Genomic DNA, 22,942 nt, shown 5'->3' on the forward strand with positions numbered 1-22,942 from the left:
ACTCTCCATTCCTTAAAGTTTTGCAGTGTAACAATTGTCTAGATTGTTAAAAACAACACTAGTTTTCATAAAATAATTTCCGTTAACAAAGGAAAGAAATTGTAACACGTATATTTACAAATCCTTTATTTAAAACGATTAAAAAATATACCGAATGATATTTTCCCTTGATTTCTTTTTACTTGACATATGAAGTCATGTGATAGTGGCATGGCAGCCGGTGTTTTCACAGTTATTTTATTTAAGTGAAATATTAATTATTGCGACTGAACACAATGAACTTTTTGAAACACTTTGTAATATGAGGATCATTATCTATTCTCAAGTCATACAACCTTTTTTACGTGCTTAGATAATAAGGATAAAAGTGTCACTAACAAAGAAACGTCAAAGAAAATAAATGTCTGTTTATAAAATAAATACCTATCTAAAGTAATTTTACCTTGTACATTACTTACCAATCTTACACTTTGCTCTGTTCTATTAATAGGCAGTAATTAACATGTTTATTGGTTTATATAAACAGTATATAATCGCAATCGAGAATGTTGTTGTAAAAATGGAAAACCATGTTTTTTGTTTCGTTCTTGATGATAAGTAGAGTAACACTTTTTTGTCGCGACGCAATAATTAACACAATTTAGTTTCTAAGATATTTTTGACAAATCTTCACTATCAATTTTTGAATTTCATATACATGTTGATGAACATATATGTATACATCCAGAATATTAATTCAATGGAAATAGAGGTGCTAACTATGGATTTCATTAAAGGAAAAGTCAATGTACCTATGCGTACAATGAGATCTCGCGTGACATGTGGGAAAACTATCAATTAATAGTTACGTTTGCAATAATAATTTATTTAATAAAATCTCAACAAATGGTAATTACTCTAATAAATTACTTGTTACATGTAATGAATAATAAAAAAGCCTACGCAATTAGAATCATATACAATATGTTCAGATTTTTTACTTATATTTAGTAGCAAGTAGAGCTCTTTATGAAAGAGTTCGTCCGGGGAAGTACTGCCACCTTATCTGTTTCTGCCGCCAAGCAGTTGTGTGAGCATTACTGCATTCCGGTTTCGAAGGGTGCTGGTGAAATTACAGGCACATGGGACTTGTCAACTTATGTATCAGGGTGACGGGCGCAGTGGCAGTGACTCTCAGATCTTTGTGATTTAAAGCTCTGAGGGACAATGCAACTGTTATGGACAGGCGTGTCGCTTACCATCAGATGCACGATTTTTTCGTCCCTTCACTTTGTTATAATAATAAAAAAAGTTTAGTAAACATGATCCCAAAAGTCTCATTAAGATACAATTTTTAGGACGTATATACTTCCCCTAAACTGCTACACTACCGCACGTGACTGACAAATGAAGCGATTAAATTGAATAGTAATAGTGTCGGCAAAACAGAAAGGTGCAGAGTGCAGATATTATTATGTAGCGGTAGAGTGTGTGCGTGCGCGGGGTGGGTTGGCGTTCCGGCGTCTGTTGCCTGCACGCCGGCTGCCGCTATTAGCAACCCGTGGTGCGCTCGCGCCAGTAGCGCGATTAGCCCCGAACGACACACACGATGGTAGCGCATACGCACGCGCTCGCCGCCGCGCTTTTGTGTGCGCTGGCTGGACAACTCGGTACTGGTGCAAGTCTCCACTGTGCCATGAGAAGAGAAATCTCCCCCTGTACTTGCCGTCGCGAAGAAACTAGCACTGGAAATATTTTAGTCGTCTGCCAGAGAGTCAACACTTACGAGGATATTGCTCGAGCCCTCACCAACAAGTTCAGTCCCGAGACCAAGATCGGACTTGAGATATCCTACTCGCAAATGCCGGATTTTATTGATCATAGCTTCCGAGAACTCGGTCTTTCCATCACAAAACTTAAACTCAACTTCGACAACCTAAGGCAAGTGGATAAGTTGGTTACAGAAGTTATTAATTATATGTGCTACGGTGTGCGGACGATGCTAGCGGAAAAAGCCCATATTTATTTGTACGACAGAAGTTCTATGTTAGACCATTATAAAGACATAAAATTAGAAACCTCTTTTAAATTGTGATCGAATTGCATCAAAACAATGTGTAATTTGAATGAGAAAACAAAAGGTCTGTGATAAGAGGCGCGCAACAACGATGAGGATAGGGTCCTTATCGAAAGAGTGGGCGGTGCCCTCGCCAGGGTTGGTGGCCGACCATAGATTCAGATAAAATCTAGATGCTAGCGTTAAATGAGCTACTAGAACACTTCAATCGAGTTATCGATGTGAGCGTAAATTTCCCATAACTAGTGGTCATTTGTGATCATAGAGCCGTATTAAAATATAGACGTATCTGTTATTGAGATAAGGTTCTTATTAATAATTTTGCTATTTGAAAGTATAAACCATGATTCACATTGAAACTACCAAATTAAACTTCCCCGATACATTGTTCCATTCAGTAAACCAGGATTACTCGTAAGACAGCGGACCTAAATCAGCTGATTGAACCATAGGAGCACGTAATTTTGTCTGTGGTACAAAATTGTATGGTAAGCAATTACAACTTTGATCTAAGGAGATATAGGTTCTTATAAAGTTTCTTGAACAAATTCTGAAATAGTGACTAATCGCGATTTACAAGATGTTAAGGATTTGGTGCCGGCTTAGGAATGATGCATAGGAAGGAAAGAACACATGGACGTAGAAACGTCGTCACTACAAGTGATGATGACAAGATTCTTCAGCGATATCGCATATCGCGTTAATGAATATTTTCGTAGTGAGACATCATATGACATCGAGCAATGCGATATTTTATTTTAAGGTATATAAAGTGCAGTACGAATTTATGATATATTTTCACATATAATTTAAACAAGATGTCCGGAATTAGCCACGCGATTTGTCGTGTTCGCTCCTGTTTTCTTGGTACTTCGCTTATTCGTAGTTTACTGCGGAGTGCGAAATAGTCCCAGCACGCGCAATGTTCTTGTTACCGTGATCATACAATCTACATCTTCTAAACGAATCGTCTTTCATAGAACTATTTCATAAATCTAATAAGGACTCTATAAATCTACAATAATTATAATAATATAATAACATAGAGGAGTGTCATCAACGACTGAATGATAGTTAAATATAAAAATTTACATTACCTGCTGCGTTTAGTACCTAATGACAAAGTAAAAATAATACGATGATACATTGATACAACTCCTGTCTGTGGCGACCTTTAAGACACTAACGTTGTGTGAGAAAATTCACGAAACGCACCCATTTTGGCCGGCCTTTTTTGTATGGATACACAAACACAAACAACAAAAAAGTACAGATCAATGATTCATCATTTAAAGGATTCGATCTTTCAAGCAGTCTTTGTCTCTGCCTGAAACCAGCAATTATTATAAAACCTTGTTTTATAGAACATATTGTTCAAAGCGATAAAACGCATATAGCCCCATTTAAACAATGGATTAGGGAAACTGTCGATAAGAACAAAATTGTCTATGTGAAAATAATTTGCAATGAGTCCAGCACCTATCTTCGGGAACAATTGGGTTGTCCGTGACCCGTCGGCTCGCCCCTTATTGACCACTCAATTGATCTCCTTTGATTTTATGTCATCATAATTGTATTATCAAAATGCATGGCCTATGTATTTTTCGCTGTGGCCTAAGCGATGTTTGTGCTTTCGGGGGTGCATGAGTCATATCAAAGAGCTAAAAAACTCCGTTCTTTGAAAGTCTTTGACAGATATGATGTAAAATGACCATTGTTTATGTTGAATGTTAGTCTTATTAGCCTAAATAAAAATACAAATATGCAACATTTTGTTATCAATTTATTGCTGGAAATGAATATACCTAATTATAAAGCTACCCTTAAAATAGTAAATATGCATGGGGCTAAATTAGTTCCGTTTATATAGTAACCTTTCGTTGGTGAACTCCGGGATCGTGTGGGGATGGTATCTAGGAGACGTTGCTCGATAGTTTGTTCGGGTTATCAGAGGTCGCTTCTAAAGCAGTAAAATTGAATGATATCATGTCGGTCTTGTCGTACCCACTATATTTACTCATTAATTGTGTACTAACAAATTACAGTAGCCGTTGTTTGTCGCGATCCAAATTTGTAAACTCATTTCATTACTTACGTAGGGTACCTACATCCTGGGTTGAGACGTTTTTGAATGGCAGAAAGTCAAGAACAATTTCAAAATTTCTCAAAAAATAGCATTGATTGAAAAAAAATTAGGAAATTTTAAATCCAATTCTATATCACATTAAACTATGTAGATACTAGAAAAGACAGTGTGACATCAGTAGATCATGATGCTAATCATCACGTTAGCAAAAACCAACTTAGTGACAGTGTGAAATCACTCTGAGTTCTTCGGCCAACCTAGCGCGCTTCAGTTAATTGTATTTGCTGGTCCCGTTTTGTAATTTAATTACCCTTTGGCCTAAGCGAGAACGTCAATTATGAATCGTTCGGCGGGCGAGTAGCGAACCTCTGGCGGACTAAGTACTTCTGTAGTCAGTATTATACGCTAAGGAGAATTAACCGAAACCGATAATGGTACCCGATAACCGGGTAATGTGAGCATTACTGCGTTCTAGTTTTGAAGGGTAAGGTGCTGGTGAAATTACAGGCACATGGGACTTGCCAAGTTGTGTCTCAGGGTGACAGGCGCAGCGGCAGTGCCCTTCAGATCTTTATGATTTAAAGCTCTGAGTGAGTGGCACTGCAACTATTATGGACTCCAATGACGTGGTCCGCAGTTCAGATTTGTACATAATTCAATCTTTTGTGCATTTGTTTGATATTAACATTTTTATATTGGAGGCAGAATGCCCAATTATTTGTATAAAAACAATTTCATCTGCGTATTTATCGCAAAATTTGCTCTATAAATTATATAATATTAAACCATAGTTAAAAGTGATTACTCTGGTGTATCATTAAAATGCGGTATCAACTCTAGGGGAGCAAATCGGTGGGATGGTTTCTACTCCACCGGAAATCTTCAGTGTGTTTTAAGCGCCGGGATTAGAGATTACGCTACTCCTTACAGCGTCCCTGAAATATGAAGGTAACTAACATTTCACTTGGTTTGTTCTGTAAGATCATTGATTGCTCTCCTTTAATGCGTGCTAGATCATTATTGATTGCTCTGCCTTGGTTTTAACATTAATGAAATCAACGTTTGATAAGTTTAACACTGAAAAATCATATAGTTTGTGTCTATGTGAAAATGGTACTCTTCAAATAAAAAGGCGCAAACAAAGTAGTCGAGTATAATCTTTTTAATGTAATTTTGTTAATTTCAGATCAACATACATGCCACAGCGCTAAATTTTCTAAAACTTTTACGAAGATTACATAGATATTAATGTAATGAGTGTCCCCAGTGTTATTAATAAAACCAAAAACCGATGGAGGAAACGAGTTCTTGTGTGGAGACCACAACTCGGCTAATGTAGTGAAGGTGGCCCTCCGGCCAGATGGAATGACGATCTATGAAAGTCTGCTAGCAAGCAGTGAACGCGAGGAGGGAAAAATTACGCACATCGGAAGACACCTTTTTCCAGTAGTGGACTGCCATGATCTGATGATGAATCGTTATTAATAATGTCAGAAGTTATAACTTAATACACAAATAAATAGTTTTTTTTTTAATTTTGATTTCTTTATAACAAAACATTTTTTTTTATAACATCAAGTGACAGGACGAACAAGTCGTGGTAAGCTATACGCCTGTATATCAGTTACAGTGCCATTCAGAGCTATAAATTGTAAAGGTTTGAGGGGTACTACCACTGCGCCCGTCATCCTGAGACATAAGTTGACAAGTCCCATGTGCCTGTAATTTCAAAACCAGAACACAGTAATGCTATAACATGACTGCTTGGCGGCAGAAATAGGTAAGGTGGCAGTACTACCCTGGACGAACTCTTTTACAAGGAGCTCTACTGCTGCGTCCTGCTCATCATGAAAATTTGATATTCATTTATTCAATCTTGGCGCCTATTCGAGATCTATGATACTCATACGTCCTATTTGATGTGCAATACCAAGTTTTATTATGTTTTGAGAGAAATACTTGCCAGTGCAATCAGTTCACTAGGCCATTCTCCAAGACATATCCATTCAAAAACATTGCAGCCAGTCGATAAGTTTTAAGGTGACTCTTCATACGTTTATAACATTTTTCTTGGGGAACTTTCGTAAACACAAAAACAATGACGACAAAGTCCGCTCACACGCAATATGAGTGGTCATTACAACACTAAAATAAAAACAGCTATGCGCGAATTTGTACTCTTAACATTTATTGCAAAATATTAATCTGTATAGGTTTATGCACATTGTTTTGTTTTGTTTTGCTAATTATAAATTTAAAAGTGAATTAATAAATTTAAAAAAAGAAATTTATGGGAAATGAAACAATTTTTCTGGATTTAAATCGCGTATGTTTGTTTTTTCAAACAAACCAACGTTAACCGTGACTATGGGACCTGTCAAGGACCCGAAACGTTGGTTGGTTGGAGTTTATGATAAAATATATAAAAGTAGGATAGCCTATTCGGTATTTATTCCGGTTTTGTTTTTTGATTGACTTAATTAATTGTTTATTTTGTTGACGTAGGATCATGATCACTTAACTAATGTTTTCTAATATTAAAGCAAAAATGGAAAAAAAAATTGCTTTTTTTCAAACACATATTACAATTCAGGAGACCAGGGAGAGAAAGACCAATATCAGCTAAAAAAATGTTTTGAATCATTACCGCCATCTAGTTAAACATTTAGCTTATTTAGCTAAATCAGAAAGAGGCCAATTAGGTTCAATGTCTTGAAAAACTAGATTTTACTGCTCGGTTTAAAAAATGCTTGGAATTAAATGACATCAAATTAAAATTTTAAGGAAGTGCTTTTTTTATGTTAACATGGATTACATAACGTTACAGTTATTTATGTCAACGTCGGCTTTATTTCAGATAGCATTATTTTGTCATATTCACAAATGTTAAAAATATTTCGAAATTAAAAATTCGTTTATCCTAAAATTTTCCCAAGTGATGTTGATCATTCTTTCTCTGGACTCTTCAAATTGTGTTCGGATTCAAATAAAAACCTTTTCTTGTAAATAACGCTATGAAATAAAACATATTTTAAAAATGTATTCTATCGAACTAAATGTATCTTTTTAACGCTTTCCCATGACGTGTTTGTCAACATTATATAAAATATTTATTTTAGACTTCTTAACTAAGCCGTGAAAAGGAAAGCTTAGGGAGTCACCACACGGAATCGCATTAGGCTGGTCAGAAGAACTGTAACCGCAATGCAGTAAGCGTAAAAAAGACGTCCGTTCGCTTGAGCTCGGGCGACGCGATTTCCTGCCAAATTTCTAATCGCGTCCATTCAGCGCGTCGATGACTGCTACAATGTACTCTTTGATGACTGCTGAACTCACCTGAAGACATACGAATGGTTCCGATCGCGTTCCCAGAACGCCGATGACGGCTGAACTCAACCGAAGACGTCCGACTAAATTCATCGGTCACCAAAAATTATAATCGAGCAAACTCTTAAATAAGTACAATCACAACGACGACGAAACACATCCGTATTACACGGGAATGTTACTGATACTGTCGGTCACATGCGAGCGAGCGACTCCGAAGGTGCGAGACCTCTATTTATACCCCCCGATAGGCGGCGACGACGGCCGATCGGCTGTAGTAAAATATCATCGGCTTAAGCCAATTCCACGTCGATATGTGTGGTGACTCCCTTAACGGTGAGTCTTCGGTGTGCTGTTTTTCGTAAATTTATCATAGTTGCGCACTGGGTTGTTGCGAATATCAAGATCCGCATCCGCGGACAATCTGCATGAATTAAAATATCGGCATCCGCATCAACATCGCTGCTGATTTTCATTGCGGATTTTCGAGTCGTGACATGACTGAAAAGACACGCTGGAATAATTTAAAAACCTTCTAGAAACAGACTGTAAGCCGACAAAGCAACTCAGCTGTTGTTTTTTAATTATAACTTTGATAAAATTCCACAACGATTAAGCTAGGCAGATTGATTGTTTTCATGCAGATTGACTATTTTGTTAATGAATATAACAAAATGATTCAAACAATATTTTATTATAATACCAAAGGAAATAGAAAACTTTTTCATATAGATAGATTCAATAAAGATGTACATTTTTCGCTTATTTTTTTATTTTAATTGATTATTTTGTTAATAAATGTCACAAAATGATTGAAACAAAATATTATTACAATACCAAAGAAAATAGCAAACTTTTTCATGTAGATAGATTCAATAAGGATGTACATTTTTCGCGTTTTTTGTATTTTTTGGTTGTGATTGATTATTTTGTTAATAAATGTTACAAAATGATTGAAACAATATTTTATTACAATACCAAAAAAAATGTAAAACTTTTTCATGTAGATAGATTCAATAAAGATGTACATTTTTCGCGTTTTTTTTAATACAAAAAATCAACATGAAGTAGATTTTTTACACAACAGCATCCGGTGATGTTAAAAAAACCTGCATCAGTCACAACCCTGGTGCGTAAATAATCATATTATTAAAACAAGAACAAGTCGACTAAGTCAAAATGGAGTGCCATGTAATAAGGCTTTCTTTTACACGCTCTAAAATTTTTATTTATTTGTTATTTCAATGTTGCGTTATAATTACATCGTCGAATACCTGTTGAATGACAATTTGGCGACAAAATTTACCTAAAGCTAAGTACTAATGATAGATGAATCTGAAATTATTCATCTGTTTGTTATACAGGGAAAAAAAAATGAACTTGCGAAAATGTTTGAGGATGAAATGTTTAAATGTATTTGTCGGAATACCTAATTATTGCTTTAAAAAAAGAAGTAAATAATAAAAATAATTTATATGTCGGAGTCGGTCGGACACAGTTGTCATATTGCATCATTAGAAGTAAAATAATTATTAAATTTTCTTTTAAATTAAAAAAAATGTATATCCATGAAAACATAGAAATTCCTTAATTTCTAAGAAAAAAATTATGTATATCCGTGAAAACATAGAAATTCCTTAATATTTTTTTCTCTTTTTTATCTTTACTTCTTTTCATAATTACACTAATTCAAAACCCGTTCAAAGTACTTTTATTACATACGTACTGTAAAGTTTCTTATAACGAAACGATAATTCAATTTCAATTAATGTGTGTTCGTTAAATTTATTTATAGAAATTAATAAATGAAATAATATAGAATCAAAGTCCCTAAATAAAGAGTATAAAAAAAATATGTTATATTTTTTTTACTCTTTATTTAGGTACTTTAATCGTTACTGAACATGTCGGCCCCATTATAAAAACAATACCTCCAGAAAACACTTAATAAAATCCAGACAGACAAGTCAAAATACTACCTACCCAAACTTATATACAAAATCTCGCGGCGCTACATGACAGTTTCGACAAAACAGATTGAAACCACCCAACATTAAATACACATACACCGTAACCGCGCCCTGATGGGCTCCGTCCGAACACTCCATGAGAAAATGATGTACATCCTCAGAAATCCCACACACTTTGCAATTCGGTGAGTTCACCCTCCGCATCAAATACAAAAAAAAAATTAATGGAATGTGTCCGGATCGAAGCCTATGCACGCTGACAGTTTGACCCCTGCTTAACTTACCATGGTGAAACCAAGGGACACGAGGAGGTTTTGTACCAGATTCCTTTTTCCTGGGACCTCACATCGAAATATTCCTTCCAACGAAAATAGAACTTGCTCTTGTAGTTTGCAACCACTTCAGAGAATTCAGTCACAATGTCAACCTCAGGCCCCTCTGAAGCAGTCGCAAAGGCTAAACGGTCCGCTTCCTCAGTCCCTACCAAGCCAATATGTGACGGCACCTATTGAAACCTCAAGCATCTCCCACTAGTCATAACATTACTTATTTGTTGTAAAATTTTATAAGCTAATGAAATACACCGTTTGCCATAAGTACACCGAGCTATATGTTGAATGGCACTTGTACTGTCAGTCAAGTTTGTCAAATTTTGACAAATTAACGTCTCCACTTACGACAACGCCTCAGATATTGCATATAACTCTGCCGACATTATTGTTACTCTAGACATAATTTGAACTCACCTGCCCTCTTATTATTAACTGGGTCAAGAAAAGCTGCCCCTATCTTATCACCGCACTTAGAGCCATCAGTAAATATTTTAAACCAACCTAAATACGAAGAATATCATTCTATAAATATATTTTTACATATTTTGTTTTCACAAAAAATGTAAATATACTCGACGCGTACCTGCAAACGAGGGGCGCTGCGCGGCGCGTGGTGCCATACCTGAAGGGACGCGTATAGGGATTCACAGTTCATGAAGAGGTGATGCACTTTGTAGCCAGCAGTATATGCAGTCATTTTGCGACCATCAACCACCAACGCACCTTTCGACAACACATAAAGCAAACTGGACAAGAAATGGATTCAATGCGAAATCGATATGGCGATGAGAGACATAGCCATGTCAATTGCTTTGAAATAGTGTCCTATGTCAAAAGCACTCAGGCAGAAACTTTAACAAAAACTGCGGCGAATCTGGTGCGTAAAGCCAACGAATCGTATTCCGACTCAATGTTGTTAGAGTATTATTTTGACAATGTTTAAATTGGTTGCTTTATATAGTAACCACGTGCTGTCTAACGCTCTATATGTCCGTAATCGAGACCAGACTTCACGTTCATTCATTCCGCTGTAGGGTCGCATTTTTATATGTTACAAGTATCGCATACTTAACAAGTTCAGGAAGAATCAACTATAAAAAAATTATACTTGTTTGAAAAAAATATTTATGTTAAAAAAGTTTATATTTGCGTTTTTTACAAATTACACATCTAGACCGGGATTAACATGGCTATAATTTGTTGTCCGAAGGTTTCATAGCTGCCGGTGCTAAATCACAAACAAAAGGTTTTCTAGATTTTCTATTAAATTTCGAATGATTTTTTCAAATAAATACTACTTTTTTAATCCTTTTTTTTTAATTCTTACACAATGTCAAACTCTCGAGCTAAATGATTCTTTCACTATGATAAAATTGTACTTGTTTAAGGCGGGAATAACTTTAGCACTTTCTCTCAAGGCGGCGGCGGCGGGCGCAAATTACTTAGTATATTAAAAGTCAAGTGTAACGTGACCACATAATAGATGTGTACAAGGTTGTTGCTGATGTAGGTAAAAACCTGAAACATCAGCGGATGCGGACGCGGATGCTGACTTAGCTTACTTTAAAACAGCAAAATGCTGTACAGATCCTTATTGAATCTACATGAAAAAGCTTTTTTAATGATTATGTGACTTTTGTCATACTGACATTTTCTCAAAGGTAAGAACGACGGTGGAGCTGCTTTTTGAGCTTGCAGTTTGTATCTGGATGGTTTGTAAATTAATGTCACGACGTCAATATCCACAATGGACTACAGCATCAATCAATGAGGATGCGGATGCTAATGCGATATTTTAATTTATGGGGATAGTACGCGGATGTGGATGCTGATGTTCGCAACAAACCCGGTGGGTACTTGCCTATAGGTAACAACATATAGGTGTGTATCTACACTAGGTACAGTTCTTCATCGGCGTGTACCCCGAGATGAACGTGTTAATTTACGGACCTTCGTTTCATTTTATAGCGGTATTGTCTATCAGTGTGAATGTAAGGTTTAATCTAAAAATAAGAATTGCACCCCCTATGGAAGAACGGCATAAGTGAAGTTACGTCAAACGTGTTTATTGCTCCATTAGATACAGAAAATTATCACTCACATGTTCTCCAATTCTTGTAACTTTATCTACAATATTAGTCGATATAATTACAAGAATTGGAGAAGATGTATGTTATATTTTTCTGCATCTAATGGAGCAAGAAAAGTTTTTGACGTAACCCCACTTAGGACATTGTCCATGAGGGGTGCATAAATCAGTAATTAATATGCACTGACCGTGATTATGTAAGAGATAATAATATGGTTACTAATAGGTATTTAATATTTAAACTGCGGTGTTGTGGAAGAGTTGGGTTTATTGCACATCTTTATCAATGCCTTTAACTAAAAAACAATACTTAAAACATAAAATGAGGGTAAAAACAGTGTTGGGAATGTATAAATCTTTCGTATGATGCCCTTTTTCTTAGTTGCTATTTCCAAGTGTCAATTACAAATATTAATTTACGTTTCAGTCCTATTTGCAATAAAAAAATATATTTCTTTAGTGTGCTTGATACGGTGAACCAATGTTTAATAAATACTGATCAACGATATTGTGTTGCCAAGATCAAGAAAATGTTGATATTCGAATGTTGGCAATTTCTCGTCAAATAATATTGTTTCAAAATAACTATGGAATTTAATATATTAAAAAGTTTTATCTAGTTAAAAAACAACAGAATAGAATAGAATCATTTATTTCATATTATCAATGTCACAATATTACAATTCAAAATACAATGTCAAGGGATAATAGGATCGTCATTAACGCAAACAATAATAATTAATATAAAATATAGAAGTATAACTATTGCTTGTCTAAATACCATGAAGTCAAAATTACAATTGTGAGCTAATGATAATGAAATAATAAGTTGTGATCGTCTTCGTTGACGACAAACACAGTTAATTTTTGAATTAACAAATCATTCCCAATTAGATCGAACGTCTTTGTAAGGTCGCAAAAAATACCTGCAGTTTAATATGGATTCGATTATTTTTTATATATTCGGAACTATGGATATCGGTTGTGGCTTTCAACATGGGTCACATGCACTTCCCTTTGTACACTGGACATACACGGGTACTTTTCAAAATACCAGGATATGTATGTATAGGTACCTTCCGTAAACATTTAATTTATTAAAGTAACGAGTATATCTGCAATCACTGACCAGACAGACATTAATATATTAATAGAGATATTGTACCTATATGTCTAGCGTTTTTGATGTATGCCACATTCCTTTCACTACCCTCTCCAACGAGTCACGAGTGATAGTTGGCAGGCTGTACTGGGGAACATCGCATTCGCCTACCTTCTTAAGATTGACATTGATTTGTCTTCCATCACAGTGTAAATGTAATTTTGATGTGATTGTGAGAAAATAATCATTGGAGTTATGAGTCAGTTGAACACTTTTTGGGTAAATTCTGTTGAAACTTCATCATTCACAAGCTACCTTACTCGAGTTTTTAGTAAACATCGTCTTATTATCATTGAATACGCGACGATCGCGCAGACTGATCGATTTTATTAAATTTGAATGATGTTGGACACATTTATTTAATACAATGTCGTGTGGAAACTGGTTTTTCATTGTGCAGAAATTATTGTACATTGTAATGTGGCGGTTGAGTTCTTCACTCACCCATGGGAGTAGATTTTTAATATTTTTTTAAATAGGGTAATTAAAATAATGTAATAAGATAATATTCTCATCAATGAACAATATTTTTCATTAATATTAATATAATTTGCATAAATAAAATTTCCGATTATAATTATAAATGCCCATTTAAAATAAATTAATAAATCCTCTGCACAGTATGTTGACGTATAAATTTGTTTACGTTTTTGTGTTGCGTAACAGGTAATACAAACAACTGTGCATTGTGGTCGCATATTGACGTATCTAGCGGAGAAACGGTTATGTAACAGTCATCGTTCGAAACTATCCCACAAACCAAAGAAGTGCTGCAAGTGTCGCATTCGCGTGTAGGAAAATCGACAATATTTTTTGTTTGTTTTATGTTATGTATTGTAGTTTACTCAAACAACAGCTCACTAAACAGCTCAATAGGTCGTATAGGCATTGTCTGTCCGAGTTGTCGCTCAAATAATCTACGTTTATGTCACGGACCAAAATTAACCTTTTATTTATATATTTATAACATTGTTGACAATCTTAATTAAAATTGTTGAAAAAATTTTCTCTTGAATATAGAAATTGTTTAAAATCTCCATTTCCGGTTCTATAAATACCCATAATAAAAACATTTATTTTAGGTATTTATAGAACCGGAAATGGACTTAATTTATTGAGCAACATAAAAATGACTCGCGGAAATATTTACTTAAAAGTGCTATTTCGCCCACACACTCGCACTCACATCACATCCGATAGAGACAGCAATAATATTACCTAATTATCAAGTCTCAAATCGTTACCAATATCTACTTACTGAGAAAACTGCTGCGACCAAGGAACAGACACTGAAGTCTTAACAAAAGGTACGGAACCCTGAAGGAGAAAGATTATAAATTCAATAGAATTGTTATATTTCGAAATTAAATTGTAGGAAACAATTTAGAGAGGGAATAGTTTTTATTAGAAGAAAACGTGACTCTCACACAATCTGTTACCGTACAAATAAAACACACCGTGTTTTTCTGAGTATGTCTGGATACACAAGCCTACTTATGCGACTAACACTAATCAATTTTGGATGGAATATGAAATATTAAAGTTAGGATGATATGGTACAGAAATGGAGAACGCGGTGGCGGCGTTGGGCGCCGGTCAGCGGGCGACCATGCGACCGTTTGGCGCCGGCTCTGAGCTGATAACCCCGGAACGTTGACCTGTCACATTAGTGTTTACTAAACTCGCGTTACACGCTCTCGATCCGTCATGATGCATGTTCAGCTCAATATGTGTAACACTTTTCAAACATCGACATTCTGCAAACTATCGCTGCATTCGTAATTGTCATGTGCGTAATGGGCGATAAGGGCTTTTACGTCCTCTCGTCGCCCCTTAACCTTATTTATCAATTGTGATTGAGACCACAACATCAAGTTGGTGAAAATGGATATATTTCGGACATATATTATCAATACTAACGTTAATTCTAGTTACATTATTATGTACATACTCAATAAGGCGTTCAATATAAATGCCATTATTAATTAAAATGGTAATGGGTCGGTACACAAGTAGGTAGGTATTGTAGACACGAAACTTCTCTTTATCTGGCTAGATAAACACTTACTAGTATGTATTATAATTGCATTACGATGAATTTTATATGAGTAATACTCGTATATACATGCTCGCGTAAATCTAGTTAAAATATATTATGGTACAGGGACTTATTTGTTAGTTATTATTTATTACGTAGACTTATCAAGCGATAAGCAAAGTTATAATGGTCCGAAGAAATATTTTTATTTTTACCCTCTACTTGACTGCTGCTTTCGATGTGATTACACGTAAAATATACATGATATTGTATCGAGTTCACAGATTTTCGCGATTGTTATGTTGTATACCATAGGTTACAGATTTTCATTTCCAATATATTACCTATAAATAACAATAATATTAATTAAATATTAGACATCACACATGTTGTTCCGATTCCAAATAAGTGACTATGGAATGACTTGTGTTATGGAACAGCACCACAAACACTATAGAAAGACAATATAGAAAGGTTTTTCTAAATAGACCCGGCCGGGGTTAGAACCCGGATTCTCAGAGATAGCGACAGCATGAAAACCGATGTGCAGAGCCATTCGACCACGGAGGTCGTCAAACCTATATAAACTGAATAGTGTTAATTCTGAACTTAATTACGATAATTCAAACAAACGGGTGCCTATTTTTATGTTAATGTTAATAATGAGATTTTTGCAATCGTGATAGATAGGTGTCAATACATTTATCCTAGGTGTGCAATACATATATGCTAGGTATGCAATACATACGTAAAGGTTTTTTTATAAAGTGTCAGTGCGCATTTGATCTCCATCTCACCTGATGGAAAGTGACGATGAGGTCGACGATGGAGCATGCGCACCTAAATACCGCCTCTTCACTACCCTTGAAAAGGCCTAAGTTGTAACGTTCAGCAGCAGGCAATTCCACTCTATAGCCATTCCAACCACCGCCAACCAATAACGTAGTTCTCCTTGCTGGCCCATGCGGGTATAATTTTGTCAGATTTTTTAAACGACGTACCTACCGGAAATCTATGCACATAAATTTAAAAAAGCATAAATTTATATTAAAGTACAGATCGTTAAAAACAGCGGCTAAAATTAATAGTGTTTATATTCTTTTCAGCGAACTGAAAGAAAGTGTTTTCACGAGGCTTGATTTGGTGGATTACTTCAGTCTGGCTGACAACGCTCTAATGGATATGCAGCGTCACGTTTTACGCCACTTGCCGCATGTGAAAACCCTTGACTTGCGTCGGAATAAGATTGCGAAACTTACCGAAGAAGACTTTCAGGTAACTACCGCGTATTAGCTAAACTTATTGGGAAAGCTAAAAAAGTATTTAAACATTGTTTCTAATTTGAACTTGAAAGACTTCAGTAACAAACCTTAAGTTCCTGTTTACTTTCAGTTACAAATTATTTTTCCTTAAGCAAAACGTAGAAAAAATTAAACAATTTACAGGAACTCATTAGACCATTAATTCATATTTTCCCTTTTGGGTCTGTTGTTGTAAATAAGACAATAAATAAATAAAACTTAAATTTAAATTTTAAAAAGCCTCGATACGAAATAGTTCAAAAAGACTGTAAAGTCACAACCTTAAGGTAACAACTCGTCGATTCTAATTTGATGAGCCCAAACACGATAGTTCTACTGTAAGCAATTGAGAAGATCAGTAGTTTTTACCATATGTCCAAACTAGGTATACCAAATACGATCGAACTAGTGGAAATATATGTACCCATCTTGTGACGGAGATCCTTACTCTAACTGAGAAAAGAGCTGATCTTTAAACAGCGAATCGACGTTTATCAAACATAGCTAAAAACCATCCCGGTTAAATTAGCCTTCAAGTAAAAAAAAACACTTTAAGATCAGGTCAACGGTTTGGAAGCCACAAAAAGACACACAGATACAAAGAAAAAGGCTTTAAACTTGTAACTACCTTTTTTTGCGTCAGAAATTATAAAGGAAAATTTTAAAGATATGTAAATAATGATTTTTCAGGAAATTCAAGAAGTCGAAAATTTAGTAGTAGCAGATAACCAAATATCAAAAATCGAAAGGAATGCCTTGCCCAAAGCTTTGAAACATCTTCATCTCGGAATCAACAAACTGGTTACTCTGAACGGGGCACTCAGGGATTTGGACGACTTGGAATGGATATTTATTAACGCAAACAATTTAAAATCTATAGACAATGAATTGCCACTTGTAAGTATCGTTACAATATATCGACAGTCTAATAAAGCAAATAAAAACTCCAGGACAGCTGTTCGTTGTAGAGAAAGAAACAAGAAAAGTAATTTCACACAAAATAAAACGTTCTTTTGTTTGAAGTATAAAGTAAATCAGAGCATGTGCTTTTTAAAACCATACTTCAACCTAGATTTCAAAAACTACTTCTTACTTAAGTAGTAGGCACTGATTGATACTATTTGAACGTAACATATTATGTTCATCAATGGTAGTTTGTGAGCCAAGCATACAATACAGTGCTCGAAAACTTTTTACATAAAATCTGAAAATAAAGGAGGAAGTATATCATGTACCGTAAATTCAATTGTAAAAGCGATCCATTTTACAGAAAGCCAAAAGACTTGTTTTCATCCACGCAGCCCGCAACGAGTTAGAAAATTTGCCAAAAGATTTGAGGCAAATGCCTTCGCTAGAATCACTTTATTTCTACGACAATCAAATCAAGTCCTTAGACGGGGCTTTGCAGAAATCTCGAAGGCTTATGAGAATTGGACTATCATTTAATAAAATTGAATCTGTAAGTATCTGTAACTTACTACCTTATGACGACACAAATAATATAGGTACTATGGAACATACACAATTATAATATATTATGCTGTATTATACAAGGAATGTGTTTAAATAATCTTTTTAAATTTGCAAAAGCTGCAGGCAAAAAATCTAGACGGTCATCTTTTTTACTGATCGATCCTTTTTCTCTGAGACATATGATAAGATATATAATATAATCTGAGATATATAATAAAATAAATTAAATCCATCGACATTTTAATCTATTCTGAAATACGAAAAATAGTATAAATTAATTTTGTTAGTTTTATGTTTGGCCTCAAAAGTAAGACAAATGCTTATTTTTAAAACTAAGTAAATGTTCATTATGTTTGTGTACTAATATTATATTAATTATAATTTGATCTGAAAACATGTTCGGAATAGCCAGCAAATTGGCTTCTGGCACTCACCGGCTGCAGCCGCGACATGCTCGCTTCCCTCGCTCGACTCGTGCTGCTATGTCATTTTTTTTTTTTGTTAATCCGGGGGAATCTGCTTACAGATACCCCGGCCCCGCGGGGGCAGAGCCGGGGTTATGTGGGACTGGGCTGAACCCTGAAGGGGAGCAGCCCGACCGCACTAAACCCCCGGAGTGTTCCTCCTCTCCGCTGTAGGTGGGGGTACGGGTACGCTGTTGCATTCGTCCGCGCCCCCACCAGCGGCTGGCCGCGCCCTGCGCAGCCCCTCCTCGAGAAGGGAGACACATCGGTCCCCCGACTCCGAATGTGAGGCTCGCCGAACACCAGACGAGCCTTCCATCCCGGGCCCTTTTATGCTGGGCAACTAACTCCCCCGAGTCCGCCACCCAGGGGCCATGGGGGGCCAGGACAGCATCCACTCAACTGTGAAGTTCAGTGGCCCCCGCGGCGGATCTGATGGCAGGCTCCGCCGCAACACCTAACGCGCTTCCGCGCGGACTCTTCGAAGAGAGTCCCTTGGAGCGCCCACCACGGGCCAACCGCCCACGTTCGGCCGCGGAGGATAGGACGAGCGGCAACGACACACCGACACGTCTCTTCCCCCGCGGCCCCGCCGCCACTGCATCATTGAAAGCGGTGCAGCTCCGCTAGAGTCGCGGAGGACAGGACGAGCGGCAACGACACACCGACACGTCTCTCCCCCCGCGACCCTCCTCCTCGCGCATCCGCGCGGTCCCGCTGGCCAAACGAGCCCCGCGCGGAACGCCCTCCTCCTCGGGCCAGCCTAGCACCATCGGCCGGCCCCGTGGCTTCCTCTTAGCTTCACCGTGGGATGAAATCGACCACGGCTACTAGAGCCCCCCCGCCACGACAAGGCGGGAACCCCTTCGGGGGGGTGCTGCTATGTCATATACTAACCTAACATACTAAATGGAGGGCGCAACCAAGAAACCAAGATATATTAGGAGATCAATATCAAAAGATTACTGGTTATAAAAATCATCAATCGTTACAAGAAATGACCAATATTAAAAAAGAGGGTCAAATATTATTTTTGAATAACATTTAGTAGCTTAAACATAATAATAGTGTTCCCTTGAATGGAGTGCATTTATAATTTGGTGTAACGGGCTGGTGTCCGCAACTCGACGTCAAGGCGCCTATTTTGCGTGTGGGCTATTTATAATTTATCCGGAGATCAACTAATATAGACGGAACAATTAATACATATCAAACATAAAAAAATATTGTTTATTTAAAAAAAGTGTACATTTACAATAAGATCAATTATTTCTTTGAGGATCAAATAATATTATCCCTTTTTACAATACAAAGTTAGTCACGAAAAGAAATGCTCTGTTTCAGCTGGCCGAAGATGAATTTGCAGAAGCTGACATATTGGCCGACTTGGACATTGCCTATAACCAACTGAAATCATTGAATGGTTCGCTAAGAAGCTTAAAGAATCTGCGTTATTTGAACCTTACTCACAATCTTCTGACTGAGTTTTCACTGCAAGAAATCAAGGGACTAAAAAGATTGTCCGTTATTGATCTTTCACAAAATAAGATCAGTTTCATAACTGGCAAAATGGAGGTAGATGACTTATCTGTTAAATGTATAATGTACATAATATTAATACTTAGTATCATGTACTAGTACCGTTAAGATTTTTATCTCTGATGATTGATTGTATTTCATTCGTTAATCGTAAATACAAAAAGAAAATTAAACAACTCAGAAAGAATACAAGATACGTTCGTACAGGTACTTATTTATTATGTACATATTAATCTGCATAACACTGTACCCACAAAAGAAGGTGCCGACATAGATTTTTACTTCAATAACCTGCTTATTCCATAGTTATCCATACATGATGGTTTTGCTTTTAAGTTTTCTTGATACATTAGCCCATTAGTGATAATTTTCCTATGGAATTGACCATAAACAATTGATAGGTATTATGATAGGAAATGACAACAGCATGAGTAAGTATTAAACTAGGTGAAAATTATTTTGCAGAATCTTGTTGATGTAGAAACTAGTGTACTAGAATTGAGATTGGATCACAACCGATTGATTAATTTGGGTGGAGCGCTAATGGGTCTTCATGGCTTGCTACGATTAAATCTTAGCAATAATCAGCTGCAAAAAATTACACCCGATGATTTCATCGGTCTGGAAGATCTAAGACTTCTGGATATTTCACACAACAACATTTCTACTTTAGAAGAAACATCTCAGGTTTGTTTTTAACATTTGATGATCTAAAGTTCTTTACGTAATAAAGCGTTGCCAGCGAAGCGAAATTTTGTACGAAAGCGCATTATTGATATGGCAAAAGCGATTTTGAACAATAATTTACTCAAGAACTTTGTTTTAGCTCAACTTATTGTTTTCAGACGTATTTGCCATCACTGGAGGAGTTAATTGCCCATCATAATAATCTTACTGCTTTGGACAAGGATTTCCACGGGTTGCCGTCCCTTTGCGTTGCTGATCTATCTTTTAACCATATCCAATCCATGAACTATGATCTAGTGTCTAAATCACGCTGTACGATAAACGGAATTCCCAGTACACTGAAAATTTATCTGCAAGGTACGTATGTACACTGTAGGTAGGTAGTATAAGTAAGCTTGCGATTAAAAGGCTTGAAGAAAGTAATTAAATATTTACAACATATTGAATGTTATTGAGTTCCTAGCGGGCTGTCGACTATGCAAAAGCGGATTACATGCTTTTTTGTGCTATAGCGATTTTGTAAATTGTTTCATTGTTTTTAATGTTATGGTTCATGTAAGCTAGCTTTACATAAGTTATAACTTAAATATTGCAATGATTTACTTATTAGTAATTGCTAAGGGTGTATTACAGATAACCCTGTGCTATGTGATGAGCGTCTTAGTGAGGTGACAACTGTATGGGAAAGATTAAATGCTCGTGTCAGTGGCATATCATCTTGTGCACCTCCTCAAACCACAGCCCCAGTACTAATGCGTGCTCTCAATGATATAGTGCCACAAGATGACGCTCCAGTCATTGTGGTGGCGCAAATGGAACTAGGAGAGAGAGAGCCAGTACCGACTGGGCCTCAATACACATATCGCCGCGTAGGCGCTCTCATCGGGCAATTGCTGCCTGATCGTGAAGGAGGCTTGCCGGTACTAGTGGAGCCACCCGTAACACTGCCTCCTGCCAGCACAAACGTGGTCGTGAAATGGCCCGATGAGCGAAGAACGGAAGAGCACGCGCACCCTCTAGCTGACCATTTACGGCTGCGTGATCTCAACGCCTCTCCGCAGTGAAAAAGTTTAATCGAGGCGCTGCAGTGAGAGCGCCGTTGCCGTCGAACTGAGTGCTTCCCCTTAGTAAATATACTGCCCCTATAGACTAAGGGCACTGTTTGGACGGGTGCGTGGATTTTTAAAATTATTAAGATACCTTCCTATTAGGTCCGATTAGGTTGTTGAATAATTGATTGAATAGGAGTGTTTCTTACAAACATTGACAATGTGTCCTTCAAATTAGGTATTCACATAGAATCAAGAGGTTTTTAGGTAATATAATATTGTAGTGAATAAAGAAGTCACAGAAATACATTATGTAGGTACAATACAACTGTATGATAGATGAGCGTATGGCCAAAGTTATTAATAACGTAAACGTGATATGAGATTAAAGAACCAAATTATATACCATCAGTTTTAGTTAAGAAAATTTGTAGAGGTACAAAAATATAATTTATGTAAAATAATTTTCTAAGTTAGAGGATATTATTGTGTTACTGTATTTATATTACGGTATAATAAAACTTGTACACAATTCTAATGTAGTCATTCATTTAATTTCCAATCAGTATAATGAGAAAATGCCGAAAATTTCAAATTTTGGAATTGACGTAGTTAAATGTCAAATTAAATTTTGTTTTCCTGTAATTTGATGAATTGGTTGATGAGCAATAAGTAAATAGTTTGTTGTGTTTTTAGAACTAGATAAGTACCAAAATGTATGACGTTAAAATATGTACCTATGTCATTAGTTCTTTTGTTGTTTGGAATAAATATTTCTAAAAAACCTGGTTTTCATTAAGTAGCTAAGGATATAAAGTGAGAATTTATGGCGTTGGAACCAGTAACAAAGTACCCAGGGTTTTAATTCTGACAAGGAATCTAGTTTCCATAATACATCAATGCGCGGGCGGCACAGAACCGGGAGAGTTGGTGTGCTCCAGGGGAGCTTATGTCCAGCAGCGGATGCGGGTAAGCTGAATGAATGGATGAATGAAATATTCTTTATTGCACATTAAAATTACAATGACAGTAATGTAAGTATCACAGAGTAAGCCAAATGTACAACAGGCGGTTATGGGGTAGGTACCTGTATAAGCTGATCATATGATATAATTTATAATGTCCCTAATACTTGCAATTTCATCTATCTTTGAGTGACCGTCTGTATGTATTTTCTAGTTCTTTGACTTGTTTGTTTAAATTCGCCTTGTAATGGTAGGCAAAGAGGATGTAAATACCGAAATGACAACAGATGATTTCGGTATCCGCAAGTACAGAAATTATTTTTTTTACATCTACACAAATTTAGAAAATGTACTTCTCATAAATACTAACAATTATATAACTAACAAACAAAAAACATTGCCTC

The 22,942-nt window shown here is 36.3% G+C and overlaps 1 protein-coding gene across 1 annotated transcript; it reads left to right on the forward strand.

Moving 5' to 3' along the window:
* The first annotated feature begins 1,529 nt into the window (after positions 1–1,529).
* LOC113237281 (leucine-rich repeat and death domain-containing protein 1) lies at positions 1,530–22,312 on the forward strand. Its single transcript, XM_026473707.1, has 8 exons — positions 1,530–1,920; positions 16,167–16,335; positions 17,052–17,258; positions 17,632–17,820; positions 19,643–19,873; positions 20,303–20,524; positions 20,683–20,881; positions 21,158–22,312. Exons 1-8 carry the CDS (start codon positions 1,589–1,591, stop codon positions 21,586–21,588), a joined length of 1,980 nt encoding a protein of 659 aa, XP_026329492.1. The 5' UTR covers positions 1,530–1,588; the 3' UTR covers positions 21,589–22,312.
* Positions 22,313–22,942: the final 630 nt, after the last annotated feature.

This window comes from Hyposmocoma kahamanoa, unplaced genomic scaffold (assembly GCF_003589595.1).
Source record: "Hyposmocoma kahamanoa isolate Upper Pololo Valley unplaced genomic scaffold, ASM358959v1 100021, whole genome shotgun sequence".
NCBI lineage: Eukaryota > Metazoa > Arthropoda > Insecta > Lepidoptera > Cosmopterigidae > Hyposmocoma > Hyposmocoma kahamanoa.